This window comes from Polypterus senegalus, chromosome 1 (genome assembly GCF_016835505.1).
Source record: "Polypterus senegalus isolate Bchr_013 chromosome 1, ASM1683550v1, whole genome shotgun sequence".
NCBI classification, from domain to species: Eukaryota; Metazoa; Chordata; class Cladistia; order Polypteriformes; family Polypteridae; genus Polypterus; species Polypterus senegalus.
Window position 1 is genome coordinate 82,275,995 of NC_053154.1, and position 18,826 is coordinate 82,294,820.

Below are 18,826 nucleotides of genomic sequence, written 5' to 3' on the forward strand. Positions count from 1 at the left end.
AGAACCGGGAGAGGGATTATACCTCCCTGGACCACGAGAGGGCAGCCACACTGATCTGTATGGGGGCCACGGGAACCAAGCATGGAAGCTCAACCCTATTAGGGCTCTATTGGATGCCAGCACTTCCACCACACCCTGAAGTGCTGGTGAAAGGAATTCCAGGGACACCCAGAGTGCTTTCGGGTGTTCATGCGGCACTTCTGCCACACCATCAGAAGTTCCTCAGAGAGCTCCTGGAGCACATCCGGGTGATTATTAAAGAAGCCGCCTCTCTTGAGCAGGAGAGTCGGGAGGAAGAAAGCATTGATAGGGAGGACTGGAGGAAAGGCAGTCAGAGAAGTTCAGAAGGGAGAAAAACGGACTAGGAAAGATGTTTGGTGCATGGACATTGTGAGTGTGCTGGACTTTAAATAAAACATTTGTGGTTTGGACATCTGGCTGTCTCAGTGTCTGTGATCTTTCACATTATAATATTTAGCATACATTGCCAGCTGATAATATACACCTTGGGAGGACTCACTGTCTCTAGTATATCATTTTCAGTTTGGAAAGAAACTAACACTGGAGTCAGTTTGTTGCTTTTCTTGTTAAATGATATTTAAAGAGAAGACATGATGTGACTGACTAGATTAGTAGTGTATTTTCAAAAAGGATATGGTTGCCAACTAAGTGAAGTCGTTCAAAAACGGCTCATAAACGTTTCTTGGATAGACTCTCCAATGTATTATATGAAGAAACCATTATTTGAAATGCTTTGGGAATACAGCTATTATTCTCAAATAAAGAGTGTGTGTGTTACATAATATTTTCTATTAGGCTGCTGTACAAAAATATGTGTGTGCTGGTTTGTACTGCCAGGGCAATCAATAAAAAAGAAGGGTGCCTTCTGCATCGGTTGTTGTGGCTCCTTTAAATGTGGACATAGTCAAAGTAATACTCCATTTTTAAGTGTCACAGTGCCCAGGACACGCAAATAATTGATTAAGTATGACATTTATTGTGATAGACCTTCATTATTCATATTTATGTAATAATCATAAAAGTATTATCATTACAACAACAACAACAACATTTATTTATATAGAACATTTTCATACAAAAAATAGCTCAAAGTGCTTTACATAATGAAGAATAGGAAAATAAAAGACACAGTAAGAAAATAAAATAAGTCAACATTACTTAACATAGAATAAGAGTAAGGTCCGATGGCCAGGGTGGACAGAAAAAACAAAAAAAAAAAACTCCAGACGGCTGGAGGAAAAACTAAAATCTGTAGGGATTCCAGACCATGAGACCGCCCAGTCCCCTCTGAACATTCTACCTAACATAAATGAAACAGTCCTCTTTGGATTTAGGATTCTCACGGAAGGACTTGATAATGATGGTCATGTAGACTTCTGCCTTTTAATCCATCCATCATTGTTGGAGCATCATGAAGCTTTGAGTAGGTAGAGGTGGCACAGGCCTCCACCACAAAGAAACCGGAAAAAGAAACAGAAGAGAGAGTAGAGGTCAGTACGGATTTTAGAGCCACCATGAATAGTTATTATGATGAATTGAACATACAGAGTATCAGGATTAAGTTAAATTGAAGTTATAAAAAGGCCATGTTAAAGTAATGTGTTTTCAGCAGTGTTTTAAAGTGCTCTACTGTATCAGCCTGGCGAATTCCTATTGGCAGGCTATTCCAGATTTTAGGTGCATAGCAGCAGAAGGCCGCCTCACCACTTCTTTTAAGTTTTGTTCTTGGAATTCTAAGCAAACACTCCTTTGAGGATCTAAGGTTACAATTTGGAATATAAGGTGTCAGACATTCCGATATATACGATGGAGCGAGATTATTTAAGGCTTTATAAACCATAAGCAGAATTTTAAAGTCAATCCTGAATGACACAGGTAACCAGTGTAGTGACATTAAAACTGGAGAAATGTGTTCGGATTTTCAGATTACAGTACAATCATTACAGTGCCAGCATCATTAATATTCTAATTAACTGTGACATTTTTTCAGAGCCTTGGCCCTGATTTTAGTTTTTTTTCTGCTTGTTTATTATGTTTTTTGTAAATAATTTTGTTAACTTTTTTAATGAAAAACATTTTGAATCATTTTCATTAACCTTTCTCTTGTTTTTTTATGGTGTCGGTTTAGTTTGCTATTTTCTTAGTATGTATGTTGAGCCCAAGGGGGTGGGGCCTTCTAACACTGCAGTTGTGCAGCTTGCAAGGTTGTTAGTTGATGTTTATATAAGGCCTAGCAAGGTTATTATAGTTTTGCCTTTTTATATTAGTTTTTATTTCTATATTTTTCTGACCTTACTTAGAAATTCAGTTTAGTTTTAGTTTTCCTTCATCATATATTTTTAGTTTTAAATTAGTTTTTATTTCTAGCATTTCTATTTTATTTATATATATATATATATTTGTTTCAGTTTTAGTTTTAGTAATTATGGTACAGTTAAAGAGCTACTATGGAGTTTAGTTTTTGTGACACAATAAGACAGAACTGTACACTTGATGGGTTTGGATATAATATGAGTTTAGTGTTAGTGGAAGCTTACTACAGGACACAGTTTACTATTTGATTTTATTTTTGTCTGATAAAAACAATCATAATCAAAGCAGATACTGAATATGAACAATTTTATGCAATTTTTAAAATATTTCTATGTCATTTGCGCTGATTGTTGGCAATTTTTTATTTTCCTTTTATTGCCCAGAATGGGTCGAATTGTAATGAAATTTAGGTGAATTTTAAGGTTTGAGGGTTTTTTACTCTAAATGTCTACAGCACACAACATATCTTGCTTCTAGACAATGTGTTTATGATGAATTCCTTCAACATTGCATTAAAAAAATCTCAAATACTGGACTTTAACTAGACGTTATTTTGTACCAGCCATATTGATCTCTGATTCCATCTCAGGCACATACAATTTATAGACAGAATTTTGCACCTGCTGGCCTGAAAAGATATTTAAAAATTAGAAAACAGAATCTACTGCTTCTTTGAGGAATTCTTTGACTTAATGTCAATTTTAATTACAAACAATGACACACTCTTAATAGTCGGCGACTTTAATTTTCATATCGACAATCAGTGTGACCTAAAAGTAAAGGAATTCATGAACCTCCTGGACTCTTTTGATTTGAGACAGCTTGTTAATCAGCCTACACATAAAGCAAATAAAGCAAGTCATACGCTAGACTTAGTAATTACTAAAGGACTAAAAGTTGATATAAAGCAGGTCATTTATATTGGTCTATCAGACCATTTTCTTTGACTTTTTAGTATAGAAATAATGATAGAAAACACTCATGAGAAGCATATTGTTAAAAAACGCTTCTTTGACTCATCAGCAGCTTTAAAATTTACAAACATTCTAAGCAATCAGTCCATTTATACCTGTAGTGCCAACTATAATAATGAGGATAATGTAAATAATAAGGTGGAAAGATTTAACACTAAAGTGAGAGCTGCTATTGACATAGTTGTACCTGAAAAGACAGTGAAAAAAATTGGCAGAATGGTGCTTGCTGCCATCTTAAATAGGCTCAACTGACATAATTGGTCAAGCGACTTCCATGCCATTGGTGCTCTTCCTATAAACAATGTGACTACTGTCAGTAAAATCAACCAGAAAATTGTGGTAAGAAAAACACAAAATAGCATGGGAATTACATTAATAAAGTAACATTAAAAATGATTAAACATCTAAAAACAAAATAGTTTTGAAATTTAACATTCAACTTCCCCCCCAAAAAACTAAAACTTTTCTCTGTTTGCTTTGACTTTTTTTTTTGCACATGGTCTTTGTTATGTCCTCAATTCCACAATATTTAAAAAGAATGCTACTATTACAGTGTCTACATTTAATAATACTTCAGATAACAAGCCATTCAAGAGTGCCCCATCTTCTTTATTAAATCAAAGTACACTGGCACATATATTTTTGTAGATCAGCATAAAGGAACACATATAACACATTATGTCAACCATGCTGACCACCTCACAATAGTAGTAGCTTCATATAACTCATATAGTATTTACTCTGCAGGAAGCTTTGGCTTCATAGGGTGGATGAGGTGAAGAAGACTGTCCGACATTCCACATTAAAGCCTCACTATCCTCCTATTATGTCTAATAATCAGTATAACAATGTAGAAGAAGAACTATTGAATATTCTGCTGATGCTTACTTACTTTGCAGTGATTTCATGTCCTTATACTATTACCTTTTCCAGATGCAGGATAAGAGAAATGAACGGACAACAACTGATGCTACCAAAACAGGCATTTTTTTCATCCATCTTTGATTTCAAATACTTAATCCAGTGCACTAGTTTTTGCAGAATAAACCTCAGTGTTGGCTGATTCTCCTTGCACACTTTTAAAACTGTATCTCAGGGTCTCTCACATTCTTATATTTATGTTGATGTGCTATAATAACATCTGCATGAGGTTGTGCTTGGATGTGCTTGCATTGGTACCTACTCAGCATATGCCTAGAGCCTGCCCTTTCTGACCTTTTGGAGAAATCATGTAAGAGTAGTCTGGGTATCATTCATGTATGGCATTGTAGGTGTGTTTTAACCAACTGTTTTCTTGATTATTTTTGATGATAATAGATATGCATGTTTAATTCCTTCAAAATGGAAGTTGCAGTTGTTGCCCCTGTATAAAAAAAATTACTTGGCTAGTCCAAGAAACTATGACCCCGTACAATTAAGATGCATCATGGGTAATTTAATGAAAGCAATTAAAAAGGATAAGACTGAGCAACACACGTCAAAAATGTTGACCCAATGGCCTCTTGTTCATTTTGTCACTCCTTTAATTAGCCTGATATCTTTAGAAGGACTGCTCGCTATGTCACATTAGAATGGTGACACTGTGGTGGCAGCGGGCTTCCCTTTTAATAGCTGCTGAAGCTGCTCATTTGAATAATAGTCTCCCAACGCAGAATGTCATGGTGCCATTAAAGTGTTATTGAATAGTCAGCATTGGTTTAGACTGGGGAAAGCATGTTAAAAAAAATGCTGGGATTCTATTAGAAACCACTAAAGCATGTGATCAGAGAGGTGCCTATAATGTTATTTATTTTAATTCTCAGAAAGCCACATAAGCGAGTGGTTTGTAGATGGAGGCAAAATTGTTTTAAACACAGGAAAAAAATGGATATAATGCGAAGAATGTTTCTTAATTAAGTGAATCAACAAGGAGAAAGATTTACAGTTTTCTACATATGACTTGCAATATTTAATTTGTGACTTTTATTCCAATGTGTTTTTATTTTAAGATTATTTATATGTAGTTGTTAACTGCATAAACTGTGTGCTCAGAGCTGATAAGGGAAAGCAGACCTTGTCTGTATTGCTTGACCAAAGTGTTCTAATGAAGCAAATGATCTCAATAAATCATAATCAGCCACGTGACCAATGCGTTTTAAAGAGTATTGGATTCTGGAAGATGTGCAAATTAAAAACAGAATAAACAAAGAAATGCATATGTTGAGGCTTGGATAATCTATCCAAGTGAATATATTCTTGTAAGAAGATATGAAATGGGGGAATAAGATCTTAAAGATGAATTTGTTTCATAGTTAGCTAAAGTAACTTAACTAACAAGTAACCAGATCATGGGGATTTATCAGTTGTGTAGCTTCAGTTCCTGAAAATTTTTCATAAGCACATCAAAAAGGAATTCTAAAGGAAAATGATAAAAAAAAAAACTTTTCCAGAGATATTACCACTGCCAGACAGAGAAGACAGCTCAGTTTTCCATCTACCATCCCCATATTCGTAACTTTTGAATCATTCATGTTCAATGTCTATCAAATCTAGCATTTATGCCTGATTTTCCTGTAAAGAAACATATGCAATATTTGAAAAAAACTTTGGATATTACCTCCCTGAGGTTGTCTTGTTGTTTAAATTGAAATGGAAATGCTCCATTCCCACTATTATAATCACACAGTTCAATAGTGGCAACAGAATGAGAACTCTACTTTTAGAACATATGAAAGTATGGAAGAAAGCATCCATTCATTTCTAGAACATTCTTTTCTATCACATAGTTAGTGCTGCCTCTCTAGACAGCATCAGTCACAAGGCAGGAAATCAACTCTGGACAGGCTGCCAGTCCATTCCAGCAGATTCAATAACTGCAGAATTGATTACAATGGTAATCATAGCAATTGATTAAAAACTGATGTTATTGTTGTCACACATTTGCACATGGGAGGCAGTTCAAGGGCTCTGGTGATGGTGATTACCCACTGAACTAGGGGCTGGCACTGCAGACTAATGCCTTCTCTCTTCCTCCCTCTGCAGAACAGAAGACAAACAGCCACTCCACTCCTCCTATTGTCCGTTCCTACCAAGTCACCACATAACCTGGAACCAGCCATGTTGGCTTCTGTTCTGTTTTGAGCTCTCATCGGAAAATACACATCTGTAACTTTTTGTGTGAATTTTTATGTTTCTATTCTTGTAATTATATTTGGTGTTACCAAGGTGGTGCCCCAACCCTTAAACATTGTTGTGTCTGTTCTTTATATTATTCCAATATTTATGGATCTCAGGCTCTCAAAAGGTTTGATTTTTACATAGGCACAACATTGCCAGTTAATGGTAAGATATAATACCTGAAATAAATTAAGATCTACAAGTGCATTAGTGAAAACCGACAAACAAAAATATATGTTTGTGTCTGCATGAGTGTGCCCTGTGATGGACTGGTTCCCCATTCATGGTTGGACCCTGCTTAGCCTCCACCGCAGCCTATACAAGACAAGCTAGAGCTGTGTTAAGCAGACTGAGTATTGAAGAGATGGATGATGGCTTTTTATTGCTATTATAATTGCTATTAAGGAATCTGAGGCATAGAACCAAACAATGGAAATTACAAGAAAGTATCACACCACAAAATTTTGTTTCATTTAAGCTTCTTTTATTTGTTTTTTTTCCAAAATGGCAAACATTCAGCTCAACATGGGATTTGATTTTATGGAAGTTAGCTTTTCATTTATGACATTGTGACTTATGATAGCCCACTGTAAGTATGCTCACAAATTTGCAAAACTCGCAGAGGTTCACTTGTCCATCGTTGTTTTTGTCCATTTCTTTGAAAAGTTCATCAACCTTGGAGGAGTCAACCTTTTTCTGTCAAGTGAAAACAAATAAATACAATATGTGAAAACACTTAAGATACTACGTTTATGAATGAGCATAAATCGAAAAGGTTAAAATGTTTAACTTATCAACATATTCCTTCCCTTTTTTCCTTTTTATGTTATGTGGTTATAATTAATAATTTCAGCAATTGTCCATACATCTTGCACCCATTAAAATTGCTACTTTGTTGCCATAATAACAATGGCAACACTTTAGTTTAGGTGCTGTGCAAATGCATCTATTACTCTTTTGCTCTTATGTAACAAGACTTTAACAAACACTTCTTTCTGGCTTTATAACCCTTACATAACATCAGTAAAGTGTTTATTCATCTCTACAATGTGACCTACTAACAGCACTTCACTTTGGAGTGGTCTGAGATGGCTTAGCTGAAATGCATTTCTCTTGATATTACATATTTAGTATACAGTAAGACCTGTAAATCCTTCATAATGTTACCATCATGTCAATATGCCACACAGGACATTGAGATGAATAATTAATTTATCTACTGATGCTTTATAAGGAGCGGCACAGTGGCACAGTGGCACAGTGAGTAGCGCTGCCGCCTTGCAGTTAGGAGACCCGGTTTCACTTCCTGGGTCCTCCATGCGTGGAGTTTGTATTTTCCCCCCAGGTCTGCGTGGGTTCTCTGGTTTCCTCCCACAGTCCAAAGACATGCAAGTTAGGGGCATTGGAGGTTCTAAATTGCCCATAATGTGTGTGTGCGCCCTGTGGTGGGCTGGCACCCTGCTAGGGGTTTGTTTCCTGCCTTGTGCCCTGGATTGGCTCCAGCAGACCCCTGTGACCCTGTAGTTAGGAAATAGTGGGTTGGATAATGGATGAATGTTTTATAAGGGCTATGAAGCCCAGAAGAAGCTTAAGTTCTTGTTACATACCGGTTATTGAGTAATACATACATTTCTGCCAAGTGTTACCACAACAATTTACATATTTCATTGGAATACATAAGAAACAATCATAAGTTTAAATTCATGTAAAATTTGTTGATGAAATTGAAGAAATTCTATTAAAGCAGGCAAATATATATATGAGAGAAGAAAATTGATATATATATATATAGAGTTAATTTCTTGTTTGTATTATATATTCATACATATATATATATGTTAATTATCAGCACATACAACCTTAGAACATTAGAGAAGTTTTGACAAGAACAGGCTGTTCAGCTGAATAAAACTTGCCAGGCTCATCCACCAAAATACCATCAAGAGGAGCTTTAAAAACCCCCAAGTCCTACTTTCTGCCATAATACATGGTAATTTACTGCATGTGTTCAGGGCTCTCTGTGTGAGGAAAACTTTCTAATGTTTGTGTGAAATTTACACTTAACAACGTCCAACTGTGCTCTTGTGTTCTGTCAGTTTTGAAAATATGAAAAAGCTTGAAAGATCCACAGCCTGGATGGCCATCGCACATCCCTTTCTCAAAATGACCGTCCCAGATTGACCACTGGCGCTATGTGCTACAGAGCATTGCCTTCATTAATTTATTATTGTATATGTGTACATTTAAGTGCAAATATTTCAGATTAAATATATGGAATGTGCAGCATGCTGGTCAGACAAGCAAATACGAACTTCACTGTAATCTGTTCATGTGTTAATGACACTACTACTATTATTACAAATCTCAATACTGAGATGTCTATACTTATTATCAGCCCAATGTTACATACAGTAATGGTTTATATCTATCAGTTTTATTATTCTAGTGAATTGATGGACTACTAAAACAAAGCAATCAGGAAGGATGCTATTAGTGTCAATAAAATGTTTCATTGCTTAAAAAATAAAAACTAATTGATATTAATTTCAAAAACAAGAAAGAAAAATGGGAAAACACACTGAGAGGGTCTAATGCTGAAAAAACAAAATATATTTCATAAATTGAGATAATTCAAGGAAGGAACAGAAGAACAGGATGGTACCCTGCAAGTGGAGCATTAAAGAAGGGGCGAAAAAACTGCTGAAGCAATCAATACATTCAGGCAGGTTGCTATTAGTGTCAATAAAACTGCACAATTGAAGAAATAAAAACTAATTTATACAGTTTTCAGAGATAAGAAAGTAAAATCTGAAAAACACACTGAAAGGGTCTCATGCTAATAAAACATGTATTTAATAAACTATGATAATTCAAGGAAGGCACAGGAGAACAGGGTGGTACCCTGTAAGTGAAGCATTAAAGAAGAGGCATGTGCTGGGAGCAGCAATTCACACAGAACAAACTGCCAGTAGACGTTTCTTACCGAAAGAGGTCCAGTGCTGAGCTCAGCCTCAATGAGCTTCTTCAGTTCACTTTGGCTCAGTTTGTCCTTGCTTCCCTCCTGTTTTGCATACTTATTGAAGACATTCAGTATGCTGAGGATGGCTGTCTGAAGATCTGACTGTCCTGTTCAAGAGGAATTAGACATAAGAGTAAGCATAAGTTGTGCAATTCCTGTTTAACTTTGTTAATCAAAAATATACAGAAATATTGCTTTACATCTGCAAGACATTCTCTCTGTAATTTATTAGTACACCTCATTTGAGCTTAGCTCTTTCTGACAAGGTAGGAAAAATGTACTTTGCTATTCTAAATGATTTTAGGTCAAAAATGAAGATCATTCCAATTGAGAACATGTAGCAAGGAGACACCTGTTCCTGAAGCAAAACATGAAAGAAAGAAAGAAAGAAAGAAAGAAAGAAAGAAAGAAAGAAAGAAAGAAAGAAGTACACTTCTTGGTGACAAACCTGCCATTGTGTAAGTGTGAAGATAAGCTTGACTGCTGCTCTGCAGTGTTCTGTTGTCTTTCTGAACTTTTATAGACCAGGCATCATTTTTAAAATTCTTTTTTTGGGCGGGGAAGGGGATCATTTTGGTAAACTCCCATTTTAATTAAAATAAATATTATTGTCAAGCCCTTAAGAGACGTGGCATCTAAATTTTCTTTAACTCATAGGCTGCTAACTCACCCTACAAGCTATTACATTTTTGTTTGCAAAGGTGGAGTGCACTACACTGTTCAACTCTTACAGACCCATTTCTTCTTACACAATCAGGACTTGGCCTAATATTAGCATTGTTATTTATGTATTAATTCATTCTTTTTTTTTTGTTTTTGAAATCACTCTTGTCACACTTGTCATTCAGATTATGGATACACCACTGCCAGATTGCACCATTGTTAAACAGCGTACTATAGTGAGATTTCTTTGGGCTGAAATTCACTGAACTATGTTGGGTTGTGCAAATCTGCAAGCTGTTTGGGTACCGATCTTGCACAAACTTTACCATACTCCCAAGTCATCATGTACAATGGCACGTGCAGATTCTTAGCTGATATCCAAATGTTCAGGAGCAGCGGCCAATGTGATTCATCGGCCTTCCCTGACTAAGGCATTTGCAATGACGATATGGACTTGTATAAATAACTCTGGACAACCAGACTGAGGTTCCTCGGTTACACTTGTTCTTCCTGCTTTAAACCTTTTTACCCATTCAAAACCTTTTCATTGAGTCATGTTGTTTTCATTTCTGTACTGAGCCAACATCCTTCGGTGAATTCCAACAGGTTTCCCTCCCTCTGTACCTAAGAAATCTCACTACGATGCATTGTTTCACAATGGTGCAATCCCACAGCAGAACATCCATGTTCATCTGACCTTGGCTTCAACTAGACTAACAGCAGAGTTCTCTTCTGTGTGTGTTCAAACTATCCATAAGCCATCGTGAATATGTTGTTCTGCGTCAGCTTCTACCCGTTGCAGTTACCAATTAACATTAAATTGCCTTTACTTTTTGATTTGCCCTCGTATGTAAAAGATCCAGCTAAGAATATAAATAACAAGCTGGTTAAGTTAGCAGATAACACTAAACCAAGTGGAATGACAACTAATCTAGAATCAGCTGAGCCATTTCACATTCATCTGAACAGAGTTCAGATCTGGCAGATAAAATTTAATGTACAGTTAGTATATGTCTAACACATAGAAAGTTTAAACAACATTTATTTCTTTAGCACATTTTTTTTACAATGATGTAGCTCAAAGTGCTTTATAAGATGACAAAGAAAAAGTTGCAAGAACAGAAAAATAAGATTAGGCAATAATATTAAAGAATAAGTAACAACAAAGTAAGGTAAGGTCAGATGGCTGGGAGGACAGAAAAAACAAACAAAAACAAACTCCAGTTAGGCTGGAGAAAAGACAAAATCTGCAGGGGCTCCAAGGCCAAAATACCACCCAGATTGTTTTCATGCTGCACATGATAGGATTTGACGATGCTGGTCTCAGGGACAGATGAGACACCCACCTTCATTCCATCATCTCAGAAGGCTGCATGGTGACTGGATCAGGTGGTGGTGGCACAAGTCACCACCACAGAAGAACCAGAAAAGACAGCAGAGAAAAGTGGGGATTAGTACAGACTGCAGATCCCTGAAGAGTATGATAATTCTATGCCAATATAGTCTATTGTCTAGGAATACAACTTAAATGTACTGTAGCTACTTTTAAAAAGCCATACTAAAATAAGTTTTTTTTTTAGCAGTTTTTTAAAAATGTTCCACAGTATTAGCCTGGCAAATTTCAAACAGTAAAGTATTACAGATTTTTGGTGAATAACAGCAAAAGGCCACCTCACCACTTCTTTTCAGATGGGTTCTTGGAATTATAAGCAGACCTCCAATTGAAGATCTAAGGTTATGACTTAGAGTGTAGGGGGATAGAAATACCAAAACATAGGATGGAGTGAGATTATTTAAGGCTTTGTGAACCATTAGTAGAATTTTAAAGTTCATTCTGAATGACATGGGTAACCAGTGTAATGATGTTAAATTTGGTGAGATGTGCGTAAATTTAATTTTTCTAGCTAAAATTCTGGCTGCTGCATTCTACAATAATTGCAATTGATTGATGTCTTTCTTAAATATCCTGTTAGGAGTGCAGTACAGTAATCTAGTCAAATAAAAACAAAAGCATGAATTAATTTTTCAGCAGCTTGTAAAGTTAATAAGAGGTCTGACTTTTGCTATATTCCTTAAGTGAAAAAATGCTGTCCTCGTAATCTGGTTAATATGTGATTTAAAGTTTAGGACTGAATCAGTGATTACCCCTAAATTCTTTACATCAGTCTTCACTTTTAAGCCTCAGGGATCAAATTTCTTTCTAATGCTATTGCAATATCCATGTTTTTCGATCAGTAAGATTTCTGTTTTTTCCTTATTTAGTTTGAGAAAGTTACTACTCTTCCAATTGGAAATACTGCTAAGACATTGGATCAGAGAGCCAAGTGTGTCAGGAGCATCAGGTGCTAAAGATAAATACAGCTGCGTGTCACCTGCATAGCTGTGGTAACTCACCTTGTGCTTTGAGACCTAATGGAAGCATGTTGACTGAAAAGAGTAGCAGATCCAGGAGAGATTCATGTGGTACACCATATACAATATCATGGGTCTCTGAAGTGCAATCACCACAAGTAACAAAGAATTTTCTACCTGCCAGGTAGGATTCAAACCAATTTAAGACACTGCCAGAGAGGCCCACCCATTGACTAAGGTGATTTCTAAGAATATCGTGATCAATGGTGTCAAATGCGGCACTCAGATCTAAGAGGATGAGAACAGATAAACGGCCTCTGTCTGCATTTACCCGCAAGTCATTTACTACTTTAACCAGTGCAGTCCTTGTACTATGATTTGTTCTAAAACCTGACTGAAACTTGTCAGGAACTGAATGCTTATTCAAGCAATCATTTAGCTGCTTAAAAACTGCCTTTTCTACAATTTTACTTACTAATTTACTACTTTAAATACTAGATTTGAAATCACCAAATTGGAAGTTGGTGAGTTTGAAACTTTAAAACACAATCCTTATGAAAAGGACCTAAGAGTTGAAGCAGACTTCTTGCTTTCTACATCCAGGCGGCCTACAGAAGCCATTAAAAAGGCTGACTAGATGTTGGTTATACGGCACAAGTAGCTGAGTGCAAGTACAAGGGAGGTTATGGTTAAGCTATGTATATAACTCAGTGGTGAGGCCTCATCTGGAGTTCTGTGTGTAGTTTTAGTCTACATATTACAAACATGCAAATCGGCACTCGAGAAAGTCCGTAGAAGACCAACTAGCAAGGTATGAGCTGTGAAGAAAGATTGAAAAAACAGAATCTTTTCAGCTTAGGAAAACTGAAATTAACTGATGACCAGATTAAAATCATGAAGAGGGCTAGTACAGTTGATTCCAACAGTTATGTTAAAATTACTTCTTCAGCAAGAACATGAGAACATAGTTGGGAACAAGGTCAATTTTACACAAATGTTAGATCATTTTTCCTCACACAGAAGACCATAGACAAATAGAAACAAATACCAAAGGATGCAGTAGAGACCTCCAAAACTTAACTTGATCCATCCGTCCATTTTCCAACCTGCTGGATCCGAACACAGGGTCACGGGGGTCTGCTGGAGCCAATCTCAGCCAACACAGGGCACAAGGCAGGAATCAATCCAGGGCAGGGTGCCAACCCACCACAGACTTAACTTGATGTCCAGGAATTTAAGGATCTTCCAAACTCAACTTGATGTCATTTTGCAAGTGTTAGGTGAATGAAGATTGACAGGGCCCGTTCTTATGCTAATTGTTCTAATGTTCTAACAAACATTTTTGACTTTTCAATGCATCAGCAAAGCATTAGATCCTTAAAGGTAATTAATCCAATGCTGGGTTACAGTGACCCAGATCCTTTCCCATCTTCAGCCCTAGATACTCCAACAAGATATGGGGCTAAGTTAGAATTGCCAATAAAAATAGAATGCACACAGCAAACTAGAGAAGCAGAAAGAAAGGCACACACAATGAGACAGGGACAACATGGAAAGTCCACACAGCCCGCCTCAAGGGTGGCATTCAAGCCCATGACACCAGATGTCTGAGGAAGCAGCACTAACCTTTTTCACAGTGTGCTACCCAGCATTACTTTTAGCATCACAATGAGAGTGAAGTTCTCCTGGCCTGCTAAATATTTCCATTGTTATCCTTCATCACATACAGAGTAGCTGAACATGGCAGAAATGTGTGGCATATAAAGTTAGCCGCTTATTTCCACTTGAACAAAAATGCAATGTTTATGGGTAAAAATAATATTGGTTAAACTCAGTTCAGGATGGTAACCATAGTGACAACAAGATTTCGTGGTAAACAATTCCTTCCTTTAATTAAACCTCCTGCTACATTTGTAACTTCATTTGAAAACTCAGAAATAACTGCATTGTGTGGCTTCACATTTTATAGCCTTATTACTTTTCTCCTTTTTTGCATTTTCTTTGCACTATTTGTCAGATAATAATTAACACACCAACAGATTAGGAACTCAATGAATGGTATTTCTTCATTTCTTTAAAAACGCTAAATAGACGTCTGGTATTTCTAGCTTGTAAAGTTGTGAGCTTCTATTTTTATTTTAAAAAGGTCAGTACACATAGCATTTGCTATTTGATTGCAAAGTTGGTCAGCATGATAGTCTGCAGCCACAGGAGTCCTCTCAGAACAAGGATTGATAGTTTCTAGTCGACCAGTGTATTAGGAGACTAAACTGAAACAGAAATGTTCATTCACATTGCCTTAAAACTGTGATGATCACACACTACAATATTGGCAACAGAATGAGAATTCTACTTTTAGATTTTGATGGCACATTTCAACATAAATTCAGCCTGAAAACTGCTAGAATTTAATATATGAAAATATGGAAGCAACTAATGAACAGATGTGCATCCATTCATTTCTAGAACATTCTTTTTCTATCACAAAGTTAGTGCTGCCTCTCTTGGTCCCATCAGCCACAAGGCAGGAAATCAATTCTGGACAGGCTGCCAGTCCATTCCAACAGATAAATATCAAGATTGAATAATAGCAGAATTATTTAAAAATGATAATAATAACAATTCTTTAAAAACAGGCATTATTGTTTACATAATTATGTATCACCGGCTCTGAAAATTTTGGATTTTTAAACTGGCATTACAACAGTTCCAATTAATATCTCTATGCAATATATCAAACATTTATTTGGGAAATGAAGATTAACAAGAATATTAATGAATAGTGGCAAACAAGAAAATATGTATACATATATATATATGAATGTGCCTTGTGATGGATTGGTTCTCAATTTAGGGTTGGTGCCTGCCTTGATGCCATATGGTGGGCTGTGGTCCCCACAAGCCGTAGTTGGATTATGCAGGCTCAGCACTGGAGAGATGGATGCTGGCTTTTTATTGCTATTATGATTGTTAATAAGGAATCTGAGGTGGAGAACAAAACAACGAAAATCACAAAAAAAATATCACACCACAAAATTTCTTTTGATTTAAGTTTCTTTTAATTGTTTTTGCAAAATGGCAAAGGTTCACTTCAACATGTGACTTAACTTTATGGAAGTTAGCTTTTCATTTATGACATTGTGACTTGTGATAGCCCACTGTAAGTATGCTCACAAATTTGCAAAACTCGCAGAGGCTCACTTGTCCATCATGGTTTTTGTCCATTTCTTTGAAAAGTTCATCAACCTTGGAGGCATCAATCTTCTTCTGTTATGTTAAAACAAATAAATATGATATGTGAAAACATGTAAGATATAAATATATAAAGTCAGTTTATTTCTTTTTCGCTTCATACATTCAGACATTAACTCCGTATATATTGATTTTCAGTCCATATTAGAACATTAGAGCAATTTTCACAAGAAAAGACTGTTCAGCTGAATAAAGCTAGGCAGTCTTATTAACCTAATGTCTCCTTAATAACATTAAGTAGAGTTTTAAAAGCCCCAAGTCCTACTCTCCTCCACAACACATGTTAATTTACTGCATGTGTCCGGGTCTTTGTGTGAGAGGGGAACTTTCTAATGTTTGTGTGAAAATCTACCCTTAACAACACCGTCCTAGAATCAGACTAGTTAGTCTTCTCTGGTCTTATGGAGACGAAAATTGCACACCATACCTTAGCTGAGTCCTCACTAGTCTGTTACGTAACGTAAGCATGGCTTGTACTCCATGCAGCATGATATACAACCTAACATTCTATATGCCTTTGCGACAGCTTCTGACTGCACTGTTTGGATGTAATTCTGTTTTGGATATATTCTAAAACTCAATTTGCAATTGTCTACTTGCCACCCCATCACATATATGTTTACATTTTAATTTACATTAAATAAGTAAAATGTGTATTATGTTGGTCACACCCGCAAGTAAGAATTTCACTGTACTCTGTGACAATGACAATCTCGCTAGAATTATTACTAACCTCAATACTCAGATGTCTATACAGCCAGCAGATGTCAGCTTATTCTCAGTCCAATGTTATTCAGAGTAGTGGTTTCTATCTATCTATCTATCTATCTATCTATCTATCTATCTATCTATCTATCTATCTATCTATCTATCTATCTATCTATCTATCTATCTATCTATCTATCTAGTTAGAAACAAATTCTATTTTGCTGAAGCAATCAATACATTCAGGCAGGTTGCTATTAGTGTCAATAAAACTGCACAATTGAAGAAATAAAAACTAATTTATACAGCTTTCAGAGATAAGAAAGTAAAATCAGAAAAACACACTGAAAGGGTCTCATGCTAATAAAAAATGTATTTAATAAACTATGATAATTCAAGGAAGGCACAGGAGAACAGGGTGGTACCCTGTAAGTGAAGCATTAAAGAAGAGGCATGTGCAGGGAGCAGCAATTCACACAGAACAAACTGCCAGTAGACGTTTCTTACCGAAAGAGGTCCAGTGCTGAGCTCAGCCTCAATGAGCTTCTTCAGTTCACTTTGGCTCAGTTTGTCCTTGCTTCCCTCCTGTTTTGCATACTTATTGAAGACATTCAGTATGCTGAGGATGGCTGTCTGAAGATCTGACTGTCCTGTTTAAGAAGATTTAGACATAAGAGTAAATAAGACTTTGCAGTAAGTATAACTTGTGCATTTTTTGTTGAACTTTGTTAATCAAGAATATACGGTAATACTTTAACAGTTTAACACATGCAAGATGTTTTCTCTGTAATTTATTACTTTGCACTCTCGTTTAAGATAAGCACTCACTGACAATTTAGGAAAGTTTTCTTTGCAGCAAAACATGAAATAAATAAATAAAGAAAGAAAGAAAGAAAGAAAGAAAGAATTACACTTCTTGCTAACAAACCTGCCATTGTGTAAATGTGATGATGAGCTTGATTATAGCACTGTGGTGTTTTGCTGTATTTCTGAACTTTTATAGACCAGTCGGCATGTTTTTTTGGGTGTGTGTGATTTGTGGGGGGTGAGGGTTGGGAGGGGGTGGAGGCGGGGTTTGGTAAACTTCCTTTTTGGAATTTTTTTTTTTTTTGGAGTCCAGCCCTTGAGAGACATGGCATCTAAGGAAGTTTCCTTTAGCACAGAGGATGCCAGCTCATTTTACAATCCATTACGTTTTTGTTTGCAAGGGTGGAGTGCACTGCACTCTTCATCCCATTTCTTCTTAAACAACTAAAACTTTGTCTATTATTATTATTATTATTATTGTCTTTTTTTTTTTTTGGTTTCTTAAATTTTTGCCATTCAAGCTCTATGAAAATGAGTGCAGTGATTGTTGATGCAAAACATTGCTTTCTCCATGAACTCAGTGCTTTGTTAAAGAGGATTATGCTTCACAATATTTTGGTGATACTTGCCTTATGTGATACACTCCACTGGTAAAAATCTAAAAACTTGAAACTACATCTGTTAATACCTAATAACATTTGTAATGATAGCTCAAAATGAGAATCTTCCAATTTAGGAGGTGTTAAGCAAGAGAGAGATGTAGGCTGGTTACACAGGACTCCAGAACTACTGCCACCATTACTGTATGGCACCGTTTTTATGAAGCACTTTACAAATACAGCTATTTACATTGCCAAAGATGCAGAGTGTTCTCAAGCTATCCCAAGATCCAGAATGAATATCAAGATGTCAAAGTATATGAAAATAGTTTATTATCAAAATAGAGAACACAATTAAGGAATTAATAACAAAAGTGTGCAGTGCAGTGACACAATAATAACTAAAATGCCTCTTTGGGCTCTGCCACCAAAAACATTTCTCCGCCTAAGAAGTAGGGTGGTTAGTGCACTTCCCACAAAAGACCCACGCAATCCTCTTACAAATTCCTTCTCAAAACCATCAGCATCTTTTCTACCTACTATATTAACCCTTGTCCAAATTACCAGGGAGCTTAAAGTTCCCTGATATGACTTATGGGGCCATCCTGATAAATTACTATGTTTCCCATTGCCATGATCCAGGCTCCGTGCCCCTGCTGTAATCACTTCCAAACACATACAGTGGCGTCATGAGTGTGTGTGCATAGACATCTTAACAGCTCTATTGATGGTAATTCCCCTCCACTCCAGGGGATGGCACTGTGTAATAATGTCTTTTCTCTTCCTCCCTCCACAGACTAGAAGATTAATTACTATACCACCGCTGATGACACTTTCTACCTGGACCCACCTCTTCCCTCCAGAAAGACTTAAAACTTTCCATTCTCATGATTAGTTTGAATTCGTCTTTGTTGTTTTTTTCAGTGGATTCGCCCTTTGGTGCCCCAACTCTTTATGATCTTTTT

At 36.3% G+C, this 18,826-nt stretch overlaps 2 protein-coding genes across 2 annotated transcripts; both read right to left on the minus strand.

Moving 5' to 3' along the window:
* Positions 1 to 6,926: 6,926 nt before the first annotated feature.
* On the minus strand, positions 6,927 to 10,070 carry LOC120528164 (protein S100-A1-like). The gene is made up of 3 exons (XM_039752249.1): positions 9,932 to 10,070; positions 9,448 to 9,590; positions 6,927 to 7,160 (listed from the first exon to the last, which is right to left on the minus strand). Exons 1-3 carry the CDS (start codon positions 10,053 to 10,055, stop codon positions 7,020 to 7,022), a joined length of 408 nt encoding a protein of 135 aa, XP_039608183.1. The 5' UTR covers positions 10,056 to 10,070; the 3' UTR covers positions 6,927 to 7,019.
* A 5,464-nt stretch (positions 10,071 to 15,534) lies between these two features.
* On the minus strand, positions 15,535 to 17,477 carry LOC120528172 (protein S100-G-like). The gene is made up of 3 exons (XM_039752260.1): positions 17,384 to 17,477; positions 16,963 to 17,105; positions 15,535 to 15,765 (listed from the first exon to the last, which is right to left on the minus strand). Exons 1-3 carry the CDS (start codon positions 17,388 to 17,390, stop codon positions 15,625 to 15,627), a joined length of 291 nt encoding a protein of 96 aa, XP_039608194.1. The 5' UTR covers positions 17,391 to 17,477; the 3' UTR covers positions 15,535 to 15,624.
* Between the last annotated feature and the right edge of the window lie 1,349 nt (positions 17,478 to 18,826).

What these genes read in the sequence shown, in the direction of transcription:
- LOC120528164 (XM_039752249.1), bottom strand. Translation starts at nt 10,055, where the DNA reads ATGATCCCCTTCCCCGCCCAAAAAAAGAATTTTAAAAATGATGCCTGG. An exon ending in TCACACTTACACAATGGCAG is followed by an intron (nt 9,591 to 9,931) that starts GTTTGTCACCAA and finishes CCTCTTGAACAG; the next exon opens with GACAGTCAGATCTTCAGACA. An exon ending in TCAGCACTGGACCTCTTTCG is followed by an intron (nt 7,161 to 9,447) that starts GTAAGAAACGTC and finishes TTCACTTGACAG; the next exon opens with AAAAAGGTTGACTCCTCCAA.
- LOC120528172 (XM_039752260.1), bottom strand. An exon ending in TCAGCACTGGACCTCTTTCG is followed by an intron (nt 15,766 to 16,962) that starts GTAAGAAACGTC and finishes TTAACATAACAG; the next exon opens with AAGAAGATTGATGCCTCCAA.